Genomic DNA, 17,335 nt, shown 5'->3' on the forward strand with positions numbered 1-17,335 from the left:
AAACAAGAAAAACAACTCAAAATAGAACCCTACCTAAACAAAATACTACATTGCACACATAATTACCCCTTTGGGAAGAAGATGAGAAAGAAAACAAACTGAATATGACAGATGTTAGTCACATCACTTAAAGCGCTACTTCAGAGCCCTCAGATCCTACAGTGATGAGGGAAGTATAAGAAACTCAATAGAATAGAGCTATGCAGAATCACAGATTCATGTAGATGGAACATTTTACCACTATACACGCCCTTGCATTGTCAGTTTATCACAAGGAAAATCTAACTCTTAGATGTTTTTGGAAATCCCACTCTATATAGGCTATATGCAAGCATTTTCCTCCTCCTTTTTGGTTTAGTTTATAATTCTGTCTTTTCTCCAGAAGGTGATCTTATGGACTGTGATGGAAAATCAGATTCCAGCCCAGAACGAGAAACTGTGGATGATGATTCTAAGGTGACAGAAGGAGCTGATGGGGTCAAAAAGAGAAAGAGAAAGCCATACAGACCTGGTAGGGTACATAATGTAGAGCATTTTGTATCAATTTGTTTGTCACGTTTAATTTTTCTACTATGTAAATATTCTATTAATTTAGAAATAGGAAGGCTAAACAGCATGTTTAGGAAAGGCTTCTTTGGGTGGTTCATTCCTCATTGTGCAATGTAGTAGTTTCTTCTATTATGGTTAAAAGTAATTTACTGTCTGATTATCCAGGTATGTTTTCTCAGGTTGCTGCACAGCAACAGTCCTGCCCTTCTGCTGTAAGTACTGGTTCACAATTCAGATTTACAGCCAGTTATGGATTATTTAACTTGAGAAAAGAAAGCACTGTGCTTTTCTAATTGGATATATGTGTTGCAGGTAAACATACATATATGCTGTATTGTGTAAAAATGTGTATCTATGGCTCAATGAAGTATGTGTGTGAGGCTTTTTGCTTCTTTAAAGAGAATACTTTTGTAGGTATCTACTACCTGTTTTCTGAAGTGTGTGATGAGTAGGGCCCTACCAGATTCTCGGCCGCAAAAAACGCATCACGGACCGTGAAATCTGGTCTCCCCCATGAAATGTGGCTTTTTGTGTACTTTCACCCTCTAGTATAGTATAGAGTAAAAGTATACAAAAGTCAATAGTGTTCCTCAAACTGAGGGTCCTGACCCAAAGGAGACTGCAAGGCTATTGCAGTGGGGGGTCGCGATCTTGCCACTCTTACCACTGCACTGCATTCAGAACTGGGCAGCTGGAGAGTGGCAGCTGCTGGCTGGATGCCCTGCTCTGAAGGTAGCGCCCCGCCAGCAGCAGCCCAGAGGTAAAGGTGACACACTGTAGTGTACTGCCACCCGTACTTCTGCACTGCTGCTGGTGGCGGCGGTGCCTGGACAGCTGCTGCCACTCTCCAGCTGCCCAGCTCTGAAGGCAGTGCAGAAGTAAGGGTGGCAATGCTGCGACCTCCCTACAATAGCCTTGTGACCCCCGCTTGGGTTGGGACCCCCAGTTTGAGAAATGCTGACTTAAGAGCCATTGTGATCATCTAGACCGACCTCCTGCACAATGCAGGCCACAGAATCTCACCCACTCACTCCTGCGATAAACCTCTCACCTATGTCTGAGCTATTGAAGTCCTCAAATCGTGGTTTAAAGACTTCCAGGAGCATAGAATCCTCCAGCAAGTGACCCGTGCCCCATGCTACAGAGGAAGGCAAAAAACCTCCAGGGCCTCTTCCAATCTGCCCTAGAGGGAAATTCCTTCCCGACCCCAAATATGGCGATCAGCTGAAACCTGAGCATATGGGCAAGATTCACCAGCCAGATACCCAGGAAAGAATTCTCTGTTGTAACTCAGATCCCACCCCATCTAACATCCCATCACAGGCCATTGGGCCTATTTACCATGAATATTTAAAGATCAATGAATTGCCAAAATTCTATTATCCCATCATACCATCTCCTCCATAAACTTACCAAGTTTAATCTTAAAGCCAGATAGTCTTTTGCCCCCACTGCTTCCCTTTGAAGGCTATTCCAAAACTTCACCCTTGTGATAAGGGTAAGTTTTTTTCATACTGTCTGAACATGGTTCAGACTCGTATGCAATTCAGTTGTCAGTTGTTGGGTGAATCAATCACCTTGCATTTATTGATAGTCTTTGTAGTTACAAATACTTATTGGACAATTGGAGCAAAAATATTTCCCTGAAGTTTTAAATAAGGGTGGGGTATGGGACGGGATGGAAACAGCATGTTGAGAGCTCTTTTTGTTTAGAATATCACCAGGTTCAAACATCACTGGGATTTTCAGTCTCTTAGCATCTAATTTTTAAGTTCTCGACCATATTGACTTCATAGGCACCGACTCTGTGGGTGCTCTGGGGCTGGAGCACCCACAGGGAAAAATTAGTGGGTGCTCTGCACCCACCGGCAGCCAAGCTCCCCTCCCCCCCATCGCACCTCCCCCTGAGCATGCCACATCCCCGTTTCTCCGCCTACCTCCCTGCGTTTCCCACCCAGGCGCCGACAAATTGGCAGCGTTAGCACACTCTGGGAGCGGGGGGGGGAGCGGGAACGTGGTGCGCTCAGAGGAGGAGACGGGGAAGAGGCAGGGCTGGGGCAGGGATTTGGGGAAGGGGTTGGAATAGGGGCAGGAAGGGGGTGGAATTGGGGCAAGGCCTTTGGGGAAGAGGCGGAGCAGGAGTGGGGCTGGGGGCAGAGTGGGGTTCGAGCACCCATGGTAAAGGGGGGAAGTCGGCGTCTGTGATTGACTTTACAAATTGCATCCTTGTGATAACACAGACTTTTGGCTGCAGTAAGGGTTCCATGCTGAGAGTCCTAGACAATTGTGCTATCAGAGGTAACTCAGCCAGTGGCCCCCCTTACTCTAAAGCTAATTTGCACACAGCAGTTTTATGGTTGTCTGAGGGACACTGCACAGAGGGTGGATTACCTTGTCCAAATGACACAGTTCTTCAAAACCACCTAGACAAGAACCCCAAATACACGTTACCCCTCATTGCAGCACACATCCCTCATTTTGCCACCCACACAAATCTTCTAACTCAACACAAGTCTCACACAAATCAGCACAGACCTCCCAGCACAAAACAACCCTCACATAAATCAACACAACTCTCATAGATGATGAGATTACTGGTTCTGTGGATGAAGGGAAAGCAGTGGATGTATTGTTTCTTGACTTTAGCAAAGCTTTTGACACGGTCTCCCACAGTATTCTTGTCAGCAAGTTAAGGAAGTATGGGCTGGAAGAATGCACTATAAGGTGGGTAGAAAGCTGGCTAGATTGTCGGGCTCAACGGGTAGTGATCAATGGCTCCATGTCTAGTTGGCAGCCGGTATCAAGTGGAGTGCCCCAAGGGTCAGTCCTGGGGCCGGTTTTGTTCAATATCTTCATAAATGATCTGGAGGATGGTGTGGATTGCACTCTCAGCAAATTTGCGGATGATACTAAACTGGGAGGAGTGGTAGATACGCTGGAGGGGAGGGATAGGATACAGAAGGACCTAGACAAATTGGAGGATTGGGCCAAAAGAAATCTGATGAGGTTCAATAAGGATAAGTGCAGGGTCCTGCACTTAGGACGGAAGAACCCAATACACAGCTACAGACTAGGGACCGAATGGCTAGGCAGCAGTTCTGCGGAAAAGGACCTAGGGGTGACAGTGGACGAGAAGCTGGATATGAGTCAGCAGTGTGCCCTTGTTGCCAAGAAGGCCAATGGCATTTTGGGATGTATAAGTAGGGGCATAGCGAGCAGATCGAGGGACATGATCGTTCCCCTCTATTCGACATTGGTGAGGCCTCATCTGGAGTACTGTGTCCAGTTTTGGGCCCCACACTTCAAGAAGGATGTGGAAAAATTGGAGAGAGTCCAGCGAAGGGCAACAAAAATGATTAGGGGTCTGGAACACATGACTTATGAGGAGAGGCTGAGGGAGCTGGGATTGTTTAGCCTGCAGAAGAGAAGAATGAGGGGGGATTTGATAGCTGCTTTCAACTACCTGAAAGGGGGTTCCAAAGAGGATGGCTCTAGACTGTTCTCAATGGTAGCAGATGACAGAACGAGGAGTAATGGTCTCAAGTTGCAGTGGGAGAGGTTTAGATTGGATATTAGGAAAAACTTTTTCACTAAGAGGGTGGTGAAACACTGGAATGCGTTACCTAGGGAGGTGGTAGAATCTCCTTCCTTAGAGGTTTTTAAGGTCAGGCTTGACAAAGCCCTGGCTGGGATGATTTAACTGGGAATTGGTCCTGCTTCAAGCAGGGGGTTGGACTAGATGACCTTCTGGGGTCCCTTCCAACCCTGATATTCTATGATTCTATGATTCATAGAATATCAGGGTTGGAAGGGACCTCAGGCGGTCATCTAGTCCAACCCCCTGCTCAAAGCAGGACCGATCCGCACTAAATCATCCCAACCAGGGCTTTGTCAAGCCTGACCTTAAAAACTTCTAGGGAAGGAGATTCCACCACCTCCCTAGGTAACGCATTCCAGTGTTTCACCACCCTCCTAGTGAAAAAGCTTTTCCTAATATCCAGCCTAAATCTCCCCCACTGCAACTTGAGACCATTACTCCTTGTTCTGTCATCTGCTACCACTGAGAACAGTCTAGATCCATCCTCTTTAGAACCCCCTTTCAGGTAGTTGAAAGCAGCTATCAAATCCCCCCTCATTCTTCTCTTCTGAAGACTAAACATCCCCAGTTCCCTCAGCCTCTCCTCATAACTCTCCCAGCATAACACACACATTCGCCAACCCTCACTTATACTTACCCGAAACACATAGCTACACGTCATCACCAGTACCAATATAAATGTGCTTATATTGGTGTAACTTACGTATAAGCGTATGGGAAAGAGAATAATCCATACCAGTAAAAGACACATTTTATACCAATTTAACAGTGTCCACACTAAGGAGTTGTAGTAGTATATCAATAAAAAATTGACATCCATAACCAATGTAGTTTATACCCATACAAACTGTGTGTGTAGACCAGGCCTTAAGGAAAATATTTCTGTGTTTTGAAGAAGTCCTTGTATGTGGGCAACCAAAAAAATGTCCTCATGGCTTTTTCTTTGTTTCCATTTTTATCTGGGAATGTAATCTGCATCTGCTTGTATTTTTTTTCTTTGATAGGTATTGGAGGATTCATGGTACGCCAGAGAAGTCGTACAGGGCAGGGTAAAACTAAGAGATCTCTCTCCAGGAAAGAGTCTTCCGGCTCTGTTTCTGAGCAGTTGCCTAGCAGAGAAGATGGTATGTACTAACATTTATTTGTTTGTAAATTATTGCCAATGCTTAATTTAGAAAAATGATGGAACTAGTTTTTTATCTGTTGCTGTCAGGAGATTATTGCAGTGGAAAAATGGTTACATGATTAATGTTGTCACCTCATTTTATGAATTTGGCTGCTATACTAATTCATTTGTATTTACAGCAGTGTCTAAAATTCACAAAAAGACAGAACTAGAAATGTCCTGAAACACTAATAAAATGTTTCAGGTTACTAAGACACAGCTAAGAGAAACAGTGTGCTCTAGTAGAGTGGGCACTGTACTGGGACTCAGGAGACCTAGGTTCCATTCCCAGCTCAGCTACTGACCTACTGTTATAGATTGGACCCCCTACTGACAAATGGTTCCTTTTGTTTGTATAACAGTTGTATTACATGTAAGGGTATGTCTACATTTAAAACGCTGCGGTAGTACTTCCGTGTAGATGCTACCTACCACCACAGGAGGGCTTCTCCCATTGACATTGGTAATCCACCTCTTCCATCAACCTAGCACTGATCTGCCCCAGGGGTTAGGTCAGAATAGCTACATCTCTATGGGGTGTGGATTTTTCACACCCCTAAGCAATGTTGCTATACCATGAGTCTGCTTTGTAAATGTTCCTTTAATTTGGAATAGGATGTCTGCTCAGCCTGCTGTGAAAAACTTCCTTTGCCTGTTCCTTACATACTGTAGCATATGGGCCCCTCTTTTATAACCTTCAGACATTGCTTTAACACCTGACAAGGTGTTAACTGCATTCGGGTGGCACTTCTGTAGTTTGATAGGTCATTTTTTCACACCTTAGCAGCAGGGCCTGACAAAGGGCACTCAACAACCTGGCTAATCAAAAAGACTGATTATATCATGAGAATAAATGAGGCCCTAAAACAATAAGTGTGTGTGGAAGGGGGTTAATTATCCTAATTTTATTCATTTAACAGTTGCATCTGTCGTTGATATGTTTATAAGAAAGTATGGTATTTGTATCTGTTTGAATATCATAAACACTTTTCCAGACCCCTTCTGTGGTTGAGATACCTTCTTTTCTGAGGGTGGATTTTATGGACTGTAGAACTTGAGTAACTGTTCACTAATGTGAGAAAGGGCTGTATAATCTAGCCCAATAATTCTCACCTAGGGGTACACAGAGGTGTTCCAGGGGCTTAATCAGCTCATCTAGATATTTGCTTAGTTTTACAACAGGCTACATAAAAAGCACTAGTGAAGTCAGTACAAACTAAAATTTAACAGAGACAATGACTTGTTTATACTGCTCTATATACTAGACATTGAAATGTAAGTACAATATTTATATTCCAGTTAATTTATTTTATAATTATATGGTAAAAACGAGGAGTTAAGCAATTTTTCAATAATAGTGTGCTGTGACACTTCCGTATTTTTATGTCTGATTTTCTAAAGCAGGTAGTTTTAAAGTGAGGTGAAACTTGACAAATCAGACTCCTGGAAGGTGTACAGTAGTCTGGAAAGGTTACGAACCACTGACCCTTAAGTATTAAACCATGTATAATATAGCCCTTGAACTGAAGTCAGCGTGACTGCTTGTGGAGCACAGGTGCTAAACTCCTACAAACTGATTATTAGAACCTGATCCTCACGGCTTGTCGACATTGGCACTTTACAGCGCTGCAACTTTCTCGCTCAGGAGTGTGAAAAAAGGAGGTTGTGGAAACTCCTTCACTGGCGGTTTTCAAAGGGAGGCTGGATAGGCACCTGTCTTGTATGATTTAGATGCAGCAAATCCTGCATCTTGGCAGGGGAGTAGATTTAGATGATCCTTGCGGTCCCTCCTAACCCTATGATTCTAAGTTATGCATATCTGATAATGACAGGGGTGGGGGTCTATGTGTGTGATGCACATTTACTTGTTAGGAAAAATCAGTTTTGGAATACTGAGAGAGATCTTCAGCTAGTTTAAATCAGCATAGCTGAATTAAAGTCAATGGTGTCATGCAGGTTTATACCAGCTGAGAGTCTGGCCCTTAGGACAGGTCTACACTACCAACTTGCATCGGCACAGCTCTAAGCTGGGAGAGATCTCTCCATGAGAGGCAGTAGCTATGTCAGCGGGAGAGCTTCTCCAGACGACGTAGTGCTGCCTACACAGGGGACCTAAGGTCGGTATAAGTACGTCGCTCAGGGGTGTGGATTTTTTACACTCTTGAACAACGTAGTTCTACCTAAGTAAGCATGTAGTGCAGACCTGGCCTTAGTCTCCAATGATGATCTCCTGGCATGTCATTTGGTGCCCTCTCCTGTTTCATCCCTTCTTGTGTGCTGGCAGCAAAAACACACACTCAAGCAATTTTGAGATCAGGGTATTAGTACATTTCAGTCTGTTCAGAGTAGCAGAACAGCACAGGGCATGGACAGTTACACAAGAACAGGAAAGGAGAGAAAGAGAAAATACAAAGAGGTAGAGACCATACAAAAACACGGAGAGACAATTCAGTGTCAGAGGAATATAAAACAGAGGAAGATAAAAATCCATAGCAGTGGAAGAGACGAAAGGGAGAGAAGCAGAATAGTTCAGGCAGTACAGAATTGGGGAACTGTACAGGATTTAGACAACTAAACTGCAGAGAAATAGCATAAAAACAGCACTAATGGAGACCATACGAATGGGAGAGAAGGTCCCAGGGGATTGACAGAATAACTTCTGGTCACTTCCTTGGCTGTTAAGCTCACTTGTAGGATAGACTCTTCTTACTGCCTACCGAGACCCTCTCTCTCATGTCATTATCTTAAGAGTTCAAAATTTGTCATAAAATCTATAAACCGTGACTGTACAACACTAAGACATAACTACAGGGTTTGGCTGTAGCGGTTTTGTTAGCAGTGTAACTACAGTACAGTATAACACATTTTATTATATAACAATGTAGTTGATTTAGTGATTTTCCTAAGTAACTTCCTGCAATTAGGCTGGGCACTTCACAAGTGCAAAACGTTATTTTTTAAAAGTATTTCAATTAGTTGTAGTGACTCCACTTCTTTGTCTAAATAAGCAAGTCAATGGGAGAGTTGTTATTCAGTAATGTTTTGCAGAAGAATCTTTGTTGCCTCTTTTGGAATACAGTAGCTGAATTATTCAGAAAATATTTTGATTGCTTCAAGGTCCTCTGTGTGGTTTTAGTATAGACTTCAGCACAGAGCTACGAAGGTATTCAAAAAATAAGGTAAGTAGCATAGATTACAGGAAAAAGCCTGCCCTAGAGATAAGAGGCAAGAGCACAGGTGCTTCAGAATAACAGGCAGGTAAATTATCTGGACCTGATTCCACAGATTTCACCACAGAATTCTGGAACAGTTAGCAGAGAAAGGAAGCATTAGTACGCTTTATTCCCAACAAATTGTGGAAGCACACTAATAGGAGTTAAATGCACATCAAAGAGAGGATAAACTCCTTAGTGGAATGGAGTACAACTACTTCTGTTCTTGTGTAGGAGGCTGGTCAAAGCCTGTGGCTGGCCCATGCCAGCCAACTCAGGATCACGGGGCTCGGACTTTGGGGTTTTTCATTGCCGTATAGACTTCCAAGGTCGGGCTGGAGCCTGGGCTCTGGGACTCTCCCACCCCACAGGGTCCTACCTGGAAGTCTACACAGCAGTGAAACAGCCCAAGCCCCTTGAGCCCCAGTCATCTATACAGTCCAGGCCTGTTTTTTTCTTTGCTGTGTAGAAATAACCAAAGAGGTTTTAGGAAGTCTCTGCTTTTTCTAAGATCCATGAACTGTAATGTATGGTTATGGTCAGAAAAGTGACTGTGTAAAAGTGGCACCTCCTTTTGCAATGGACCTGTTCCCTGCATACATTCCAGGTCAGCGCTGCTTGATTTCTTACTGTTACCATTGCCAAATTAGCACAACTAGGAGAGCTGGGCTGGATACTTTTCTGGCTTATGAATCATTTGGTAGGTCTACACTTATGGCGACGTATAGAGTGCAGACTCTGCATGCCCAGCCAGCCTGCATATAAGTAGCAGTGTAGAAGGTGAGGCACTGCTTAGGCAAGTAGACTAGAGTGCCCTACATGCCTGAACCCCAGAACGTGTAGCCTGCATGGCTGTCTACATGCCCAAGCAATAACTCTCCCCATCTACACTGCTATTTTTAGCAGTATAGACTCCTGCTGCCTCCCAGCTGCTGGAGCCTTTCTGCACCACAGTGAAAAACTCTGGCAAGTAGGAAAGGCTCTGGCAAGGGGAAGCAGTAAGGAAAGGATCCCCGGAGCCAAAGCCCACAGCCTCCTCCCTGCCAGAGCCTTTCACTGCCCCATGTAGCTACACACCACAGTATGAGTGTGGATGCAGCAGGTAGCTACATGAACCCTACCCTCCACCACAAGTGTAGGCAAGATGATTAACAGAATTGTCACTTCTCAGCTTTATTTAATTATGTTTCATTTTGAATCAGCAAATTCAGTATGGGAATTGAGAAACAACAAAGATGCAATCCCATAATACCGTTTTTACAGAGACCCTTTTCAGAGCAGAACTGTACTTCAGAGAGTTCGGCTGCATAGTACATATCATCCCTCTTAAATAATAGACATCAGATGTGTATAGTGGGCCAGAGATATAAAGAGAATTGTAATGTATTTGTGCATGAATGTTGTTTTTAGGTTGGACTGAACAGCTGCCAGATACACCGGTTGATGAGTCTACTCCTGTTTCTGAAAATACTGAGAAAATAAAAAAGCGTTACAGGAAAAAGAAAAATAAACTTGAAGAAACCTTCCCTGCATACTTGCAGGTACAGTCATTGCTATCCATTATGTGCTATTTAAAACTAATGTTTGCATGTGTTGAATAAACTGCTAATATATTTAAAGTATAAATGTTTGCTTTCTGATATCTAATTTATCACTCAGTTGAAGTGGCTTTTGCATAAGGAATATATAATAAAAGCTACTCTTTGTAGCTTCTGTAATGAGTTTATTGCACACACCAGGGACTCCCTGCATTCCTTCATTCCCCCTCCCACAAGCTCTCCAACCCTCCCATCTCCCTCTATTTTGAGGACTCTGTGCAACTCTCCCCACCCCTCCCTCATGCCTGGACATTTGTGTGTCCCCCATTGCCCACTCTGCCACATGTGAGGGTGCCTTCTTCCACACACCCTATGTGCCCCCACTTCCCGCCTTTCCCTCCTGGTAGGGGTTCTGTGTGTTGCACCCATCCCTCTATGCCAGGGTCCCCCAGTCTTCCCCCACCCCCATGCTGTGGGCTGTGTTCAAGCCCCCTTTGCCCCATACCCTTCCTTCCTCTTCTCTTCCCCCCTTCTGATGCCTAGAATGTGCCCTATGAAACTTTGGAATTGATTGGATGCAGTATTTAATTTAAAAGTTGTTGAGTTACATGCAGACAGACAGAAAAATGCTGCCACATTGAATACAAGGCTTTCACAAGCTTGGGCAACTATCTCTCTGTCTTCCAGTCCCTTGCTTGGTTGAGCAATAACACTCAAATTACATTCTGTATTTTTTCCCTCCCAGTACACTGAAACACTGCACCTTCAATTTACATACTTGCATATACTGAATACTGTCAAAAGGCTTAGTCAGATCTTGGTATTATTACATTTTCTTTACAGAAAGATCACAGAATATTATTTGATGAGGAAAAAATACTCTGTATTCATGGCAGGGAGAAAATCCTTGAATTAGAACTTCCTCTTATTAGAAGGGATGGATTGGTTTTTTACTTAATCTGATTCTTGGGAAACATAGACTAGCTCTTTAGCACTTGTGTGTAGGTTCTGACTTCATTAAAGCAGAGAATAACTGAAATTTAAAAATAATTTTAATTACATTTCTAACAATTAGAGCTTAAAATGATGGGGGTTTCTAGGGCCAAATGAGGAGGTGACCATAAATAAATTAAAAATACTGCAACTGATAAATTGGTTTTAAGATTGTCTAGTCTGTTGACCGGTCAGTGGGTTCCTGATGTACTTTTCCTGAGTCAGCTGCAAGTGAATGGCAGCTATTATACAGCGTATGTAAGTCTGCTAATGAAAATGAACAACTTTATGCTCCATGAAGAAAGAGGTTTTGTGTTGTTGCAGCTCCACAGTGTGATGATTTCTGCTAATTGTTAACCATTCAGAAAAGATGGATGGTCAGTGGTTAGAACACTAGCCTGGGACTCAGGAAACCCATGGTCAGTTTCCTACTCTGCCCCAGACTTCTTGTGTGGCTTTGGTCAAGTCAGTCACTAGGATCTCCTTGCCTCACAGTTATGTTTGTGTGAGGATAAATACATGAAAGATTGTGTTGTGCTCAGATACCACGGGGATATGTTGGTACCTAAGGAAAGTTTTTTGGTATGTTTTTTTTCCTATATAACCTAAGATGTGAATTTAAACTGATGTGGTTGTACCAGTGTAACCACTACTACCCTCCACCAGTGACACACACACACGCCTCCCCTCCCCCTTCCAGAGTGGACACTCTTATACCAATATAATAGTGTCCATACGGATGCCATATAACTATATTGATATAACTAGTAAAACTTTCTTATGTAGACAGATATAAACATTTTCCTAAATAGACTGACTTTAGTGTATGTTTGTCTTCATTACAGGAAGCTTTCTTTGGAAAAGATCTCCTAGATATCAGTAGACAAAGTAAGATGAGCCTAAATAATTTATCCGAAGAATCACTTCTGATGTCATGTAAAACTAATCAGACCACCAATTTTCTGGATCCATCTTCCGACCCACTGCTTAGTTCAGCGTCTACTCCAGCTCAAGCAAAACTGGGAGCTCAAGGTATACCAAGCTAAAGTTAGTGATAATTCAGTCATGTTTGGTTTTGTTGTTATAGGAGCTTTCCCATGCTTTTGTGTGTTCGTTTTTAACATATACACTTTCTAACATTCTTTAACTTAATATACAAGACAAGTTAACATTATATTGGGTGATAAGCCACAATTGGGTGTTCATTCTAGAGTCATTATACATAATACACAGCTGCAGACCTTCCACTGACTTGCCTTATACATGTTCTAATAAGACTCCTTGATTTTAATTTGCATGTTTTCAAAACACTTAGAAACAGGGTAGGTGTATCTTGTTTTAGGAAGACAAATCCTTCATGATGGAAGGCTACAGTAGACTAATTGGAAAACAACATTAAAAACCTGTTCTTTGTACCGGTGAATATTTATTTAAAAGTTATTATTCTCTAATTTTTAGTATTGATTATTTTAGGTTCCCAGACTACTCAGATATTTGGGGATTCTTTTTGCCTTTATATTGTCCCCCATGAGCCTGAATGCTCTTTCAGGGTGCAGTTTGTAGCCAAAAGGCAGCTTTTGACTCTCACTTTCTACTGCACAAGCTGAACTGGGAATGTTATTTTAACTTGATGGATAGTGAGTCTTGAACATGGCTGGAGTGCCACAAAGTGCTGCTGAAAGGCCAGCTTCACTCAAGGGAGCAATCTCTCTTTTTCCCAACTGTCCTGCTACTTCAAGAATTCTTTTTCTAAATGTCTCATAGGTATGTCAGGTTTCAGAGTAACAGCCATGTTAGTCTGTATTTGCAAAAAGAAAAGGAGTACTTGTGGCACCTTAGAGACTAACCAATTTATTTGAGCATAAGCTTTCGTGAGCTACAGCTCACTTCATCGGATGCATACTGTGGAAAGTGTAGAAGATCTTTTTATACACACAAAGCATGAAAAAATACCTCCCCCCACCCCACTCTCCTGCTGGTAATAGCTTATCTAAAGTGATCACTCTCCTTATAATGTGTATGATAATCAAGGTGGGCCATTTCCAGCACAAATCCAGGGTTTAACAAGAACGTCTGGGGGGGGTAGGAAAAAACAAGGGGAAATAGGTTACCTTGCATAATGACTTAGCCACTCCCAGTCTCTATTCAAGCCTAAGTTAATTGTATCCAATTTGCAAATGAATTCCAATTCAACAGTCTCTCGCTGGAGTCTGGATTTGAAGTTTTTTTGTTGTAATATCGCAACTTTCATGTCTGTAATCGCGTGACCAGAGAGATTGAAGTGTTCTCCGACAGTTTATGAATGTTATAATTCTTGACATCTGATTTGTGTCCATTTAGTCTTTTACATAGAGACTGTCCAGTTTGACCAATGTACATGTCAGAGGGGCATTGCTGGCACATGATGGCATATATCACATTGGTGGATGTGCAGGTGAACGAGCCTCTGATAGTGTGGCTGATGTTATTAGGCCCTGTGATGGTGTCCCCTGAATAGATATGTGGGCACAGTTGGCAACGGGCTTTGTTGCAAGGATAGGTTCCTGAGTTAGTGGTTCTGTTGTGTGGTATGTGGTTGTTGGTGAGTATTTGCTTCAGGTTGGGGGGCTGTCTGTAGGCAAGGACTGGCCTGTCTCCCAAGATTTGTGAGAGTGTTGGGTCATCCTTCAGGATAGGTTGTAGATCCTTAATAATGCGTTGGAGGGGTTTTAGTTGGGGGCTGAAGATGACAGCTAGTGGCGTTCTGTTATTTTCTTTGTTAGGCCTGTAACGCCCCTACTCTACTTGCGCTATATTGATGACATCTTCATCATCTGGACCCATGGAAAAGAAGCCCTTGAGGAATTCCACCATGATTTCAACAATTTCCATCCCACCATCAACCTCAGCCTGGTCCAGTCCACACGAGAGATCCACTTCCTGGACACTACAGTGCTAATAAACAATGGTCACATAAACACCACCCTATACCGGAAAACTACTGACTGCTATTCCTACCTACATGCCTCCAGCTTTCACCCTGACCACACCACATGATCCATTGTCTACAGCCAAGCTCTGCGATGTAACCGCATTTGCTCCAACCCCTCAGACAGAGACAAACACTTACAAGATCTCTATCAAGCATTCTTACAACTACAATACCCACCTGCGAAAGTGAAGAAACAGAGTGATAGAGCCAGAAGAGTTCCCAGAAGTCACCTACTACAGGACAGGCCTAACAAAGAAAATAACAGAACGCCACTAGCCATCACCTTCAGCCCCCAACTAAAACCCCTCCAACGCATTATTAAGGATCTACAACCTATCCTGAAGGATGACCCAACACACTCTCAAATCTTGGGAGACAGGCCAGTCCTTGCCTACAGACAGCCCCCCAACCTGAAGCAAATACTCACCAGCAACCACATACCACACAACAGAACCACTAACTCAGGAACCTATCCTTGCAACAAAGCCCGTTGCCAACTGTGCCCACATATCTATTCAGGGGACACCATCACAGGGCCTAATAACATCAGCCACACTATCAGAGGCTCGTTCACCTGCACATCCACCAATGTGATATATGCCATCATGTGCCAGCAATGCCCCTCTGCCATGTACATGGGTCAAACTGGACAGTCTCTACGTAATAGACTAAATGGACACAAATCAGATGTCAAGAATTATAACATTCATAAACCAGTCGGAGAACACTTCAATCTCTCTGGTCACGCGATTACAGACATGAAAGTTGCGATATTACAACAAAAAAACTTCAAATCCAGACTCCAGCGAGAGACTGTTGAATTGGAATTCATTTGCAAATTGGATACAATTAACTTAGGCTTGAATAGAGACTGGGAGTGGCTAAGTCATTATGCAAGGTAACCTATTTCCCCTTGTTTTTTCCTACCCCCCTCCCCCAAGACGTTCTTGCTAAACCCTGGATTTGTGCTGGAAATGGCCCAACTTGATTATCATACACATTGTAAGGAGAGTGATCACTTTAGATAAGCTGTTACCAGCAGGAAAGTGGGGTGGGGGGAGAGAAAACCTTTTGTAGTGGTAAACACCCATTTTTTCATGCTTTGTGTGTATAAAAAGATCTTCTGTGCTTTCCACAGTATGCATCCGATGAAGTGAGCTGTAGCTCACGAGAGCTTATGCTCAAATAAATTGGTTAGTCTCTAAGGTGCCACAAGTACTCCTTTTCTTTTTTCATAGGTATGTGCTATGTGTTTAGAGGTATCTTATCCCTCTCTACATTATGTATTTTAACACTTTGTATTATGCTATATGGTTATTTTGTGACTCATAGCTTGTCTGATCCTTACTGTAAATAGTTTTTTGTACTGTTACCCAATAATTTTGTACCCGTATATTCCTGGCGTTTTTGAATGTGCACAAATTGGGCATCTATTATAACTTTTACCTTTGCAAAAGAGAAAATTACTTAGCTGTCTTGTTGCCCTTTGAAAATGGTAGTTAAACTAAAAAGGCTACAACTTTAATGTTGCACAATTAAAATCACAAGAATCAAGGAATGCAAAGATTAAGAACCTTACAGTAATGTTATCACAGCCCCCACTGCACGTTTTCTAGTCTACATTGTATAATAAGTCCCTACTCTGCAAGTAGATACACTCACACAGATCTCTTTACCTATGAGGAGCTCCATTGAAACTCTCCATGGATGCGAACAAAGCTCCATGCTTGTGCATCTACTTGCAGGACTGGGGCCATAAGCACTAATATATTAAGCCAATGGGGTAGAAGTTTTTAATTATGCAGCCTTACTGCTGCTTTAATGTCATGTTATGCATTTAATTTCCTGTTTTTTAAAGCTTGGGAGGAAAAACAAAATAGGAAATGCTAGGGGAAAATATAAAACCATACAATTGCATACTTTACTTCTGCTGGTACAGGTACCTAGTGTTTTAATTATTGAAGTATGTTCTCTCATTCCCCATTAATATATGTGCATTTCACAGGGGCATGGTGCAGTGTTACATGAATAACCCTAGTATCTCCAGAATAACAGCTAGGGAGCAGCTTTTGCATCCACTCTTCTCTATGACCATGTAGCCAGTGCTTATTGCTTGGTGCCTTACCAACCAGAGGGCCGTGGAGACCTGTTCCCCAGGAAGAGGGGTTAGAAGACTCAATCCTCGTGCACCTCTTTCTGAGTTTCTGGACTCTAGAAGTCTCAATCCATTTCAGGGCACAAAGCCTGAGAGCCCAGGAACTTTAAACAATTTTTTTTGTTTTGTTTTAAACTGAGACAAAATGTGGAAAAGTTCACTCCAAAACAAAAATGTTTCAAAGAGTAAATTCTGAGCAACAGAGAACCATGTAGGCTTAGTTTAAACTTCAGTAAACATAAGTATAACAGTAATTACCAGCAGCCACTATAGGTTTATAGGAATGCCAAGTCAGCCGATGTATCCATCCTGCTGTTGAGATTTCAGTGAGTCAGAACTACGACTTGTGCATATTCCATCTTGCAATACACCATGAGATGGCTGGAGTGCCAGTGATGGAAGTCCAATGCCTAGCCTGATTGGTTTCAGCGTAAAGATTTTTTTTTTTTAAACTCTTGTGCTATGGCTGTGTGTGCGGCTAAGAAACAGTTCTTTCCCTCCATGATAGCATCTGCAGATTTATTTCAGATGGTAGATCATCTGGTAAATCTGGACTGTCTCAGCTCAGTAGCTGGTCTGAGTCCCTCCCATTGTAAGGAAATTGTTTTGCTCTTTTGTGGACAATATTGATCAGATCAGAGATGGCTTATCTGTTTCCAGGGTGACAAAACAAGCTCTTGAGGGAACAAGGGCCTTTTCTTCACTCCTGGAATTTCAGCCAGTAATGCTCCCTGAGGTACTAGAGACGTTGGGAGAATTTTGTCCCTCAGCCTTTGCTTTGGATCCATGTTCTTTCTGGCTGATGAAGGCCAGAGAGGAAATACTTACTTACGGAGATGGTCAGCGTCTCTCTTGGAGGAAGCATTAGCGCCACTTTTGCTTAAGAAGACATCACTGGCCACTGCAATCTTGCTAATTATCAACCAGTATCACATCTTTCCCTTTTTGATTAAGATTGTGCAGAAGGTTATGGTGAGACAGCTCTCACAGTATCTGGAAGACTTTGACCTCCTTGACCCTTTGTCAATCTGGCTATAGACCTGGCTATGGCACAGAGACTGAATTGATCACACTGGTGGCTGATCTCCTTCTTGTTAGGGATGAAGACCAATGTCAGTGGTATTAGATCTGCATCAGCTGCCTTTGATCAGTGG

The 17,335-nt window shown here is 42.8% G+C and overlaps 1 protein-coding gene across 10 annotated transcripts in view; it reads left to right on the top strand.

Annotated features, from left to right (window-relative positions):
* KMT2C (lysine methyltransferase 2C) overlaps positions 1–17,335 on the top strand; it is a 328,257-nt gene that overhangs the window by 244,074 nt on the left and 66,848 nt on the right. For 8 of the 10 annotated variants that reach the window (XM_048837560.2, XM_048837566.2, XM_048837562.2 and 5 more), the window contains 4 exons: positions 383–511; positions 5,152–5,271; positions 9,935–10,065; positions 11,901–12,087. In XM_048837560.2, the coding sequence (XP_048693517.2) occupies positions 383–511; positions 5,152–5,271; positions 9,935–10,065; positions 11,901–12,087 (567 nt within the window). The remainder of the gene's footprint in view (positions 1–382; positions 512–5,151; positions 5,272–9,934; positions 10,066–11,900; positions 12,088–17,335) is intronic. The other 2 variants (XM_048837561.2, XM_048837565.2) reach the window with 1 other exon arrangement.

This window comes from Caretta caretta, chromosome 2, assembly GCF_965140235.1.
Source record: "Caretta caretta isolate rCarCar2 chromosome 2, rCarCar1.hap1, whole genome shotgun sequence".
Lineage (NCBI taxonomy): Eukaryota > Metazoa > Chordata > Testudines > Cheloniidae > Caretta > Caretta caretta.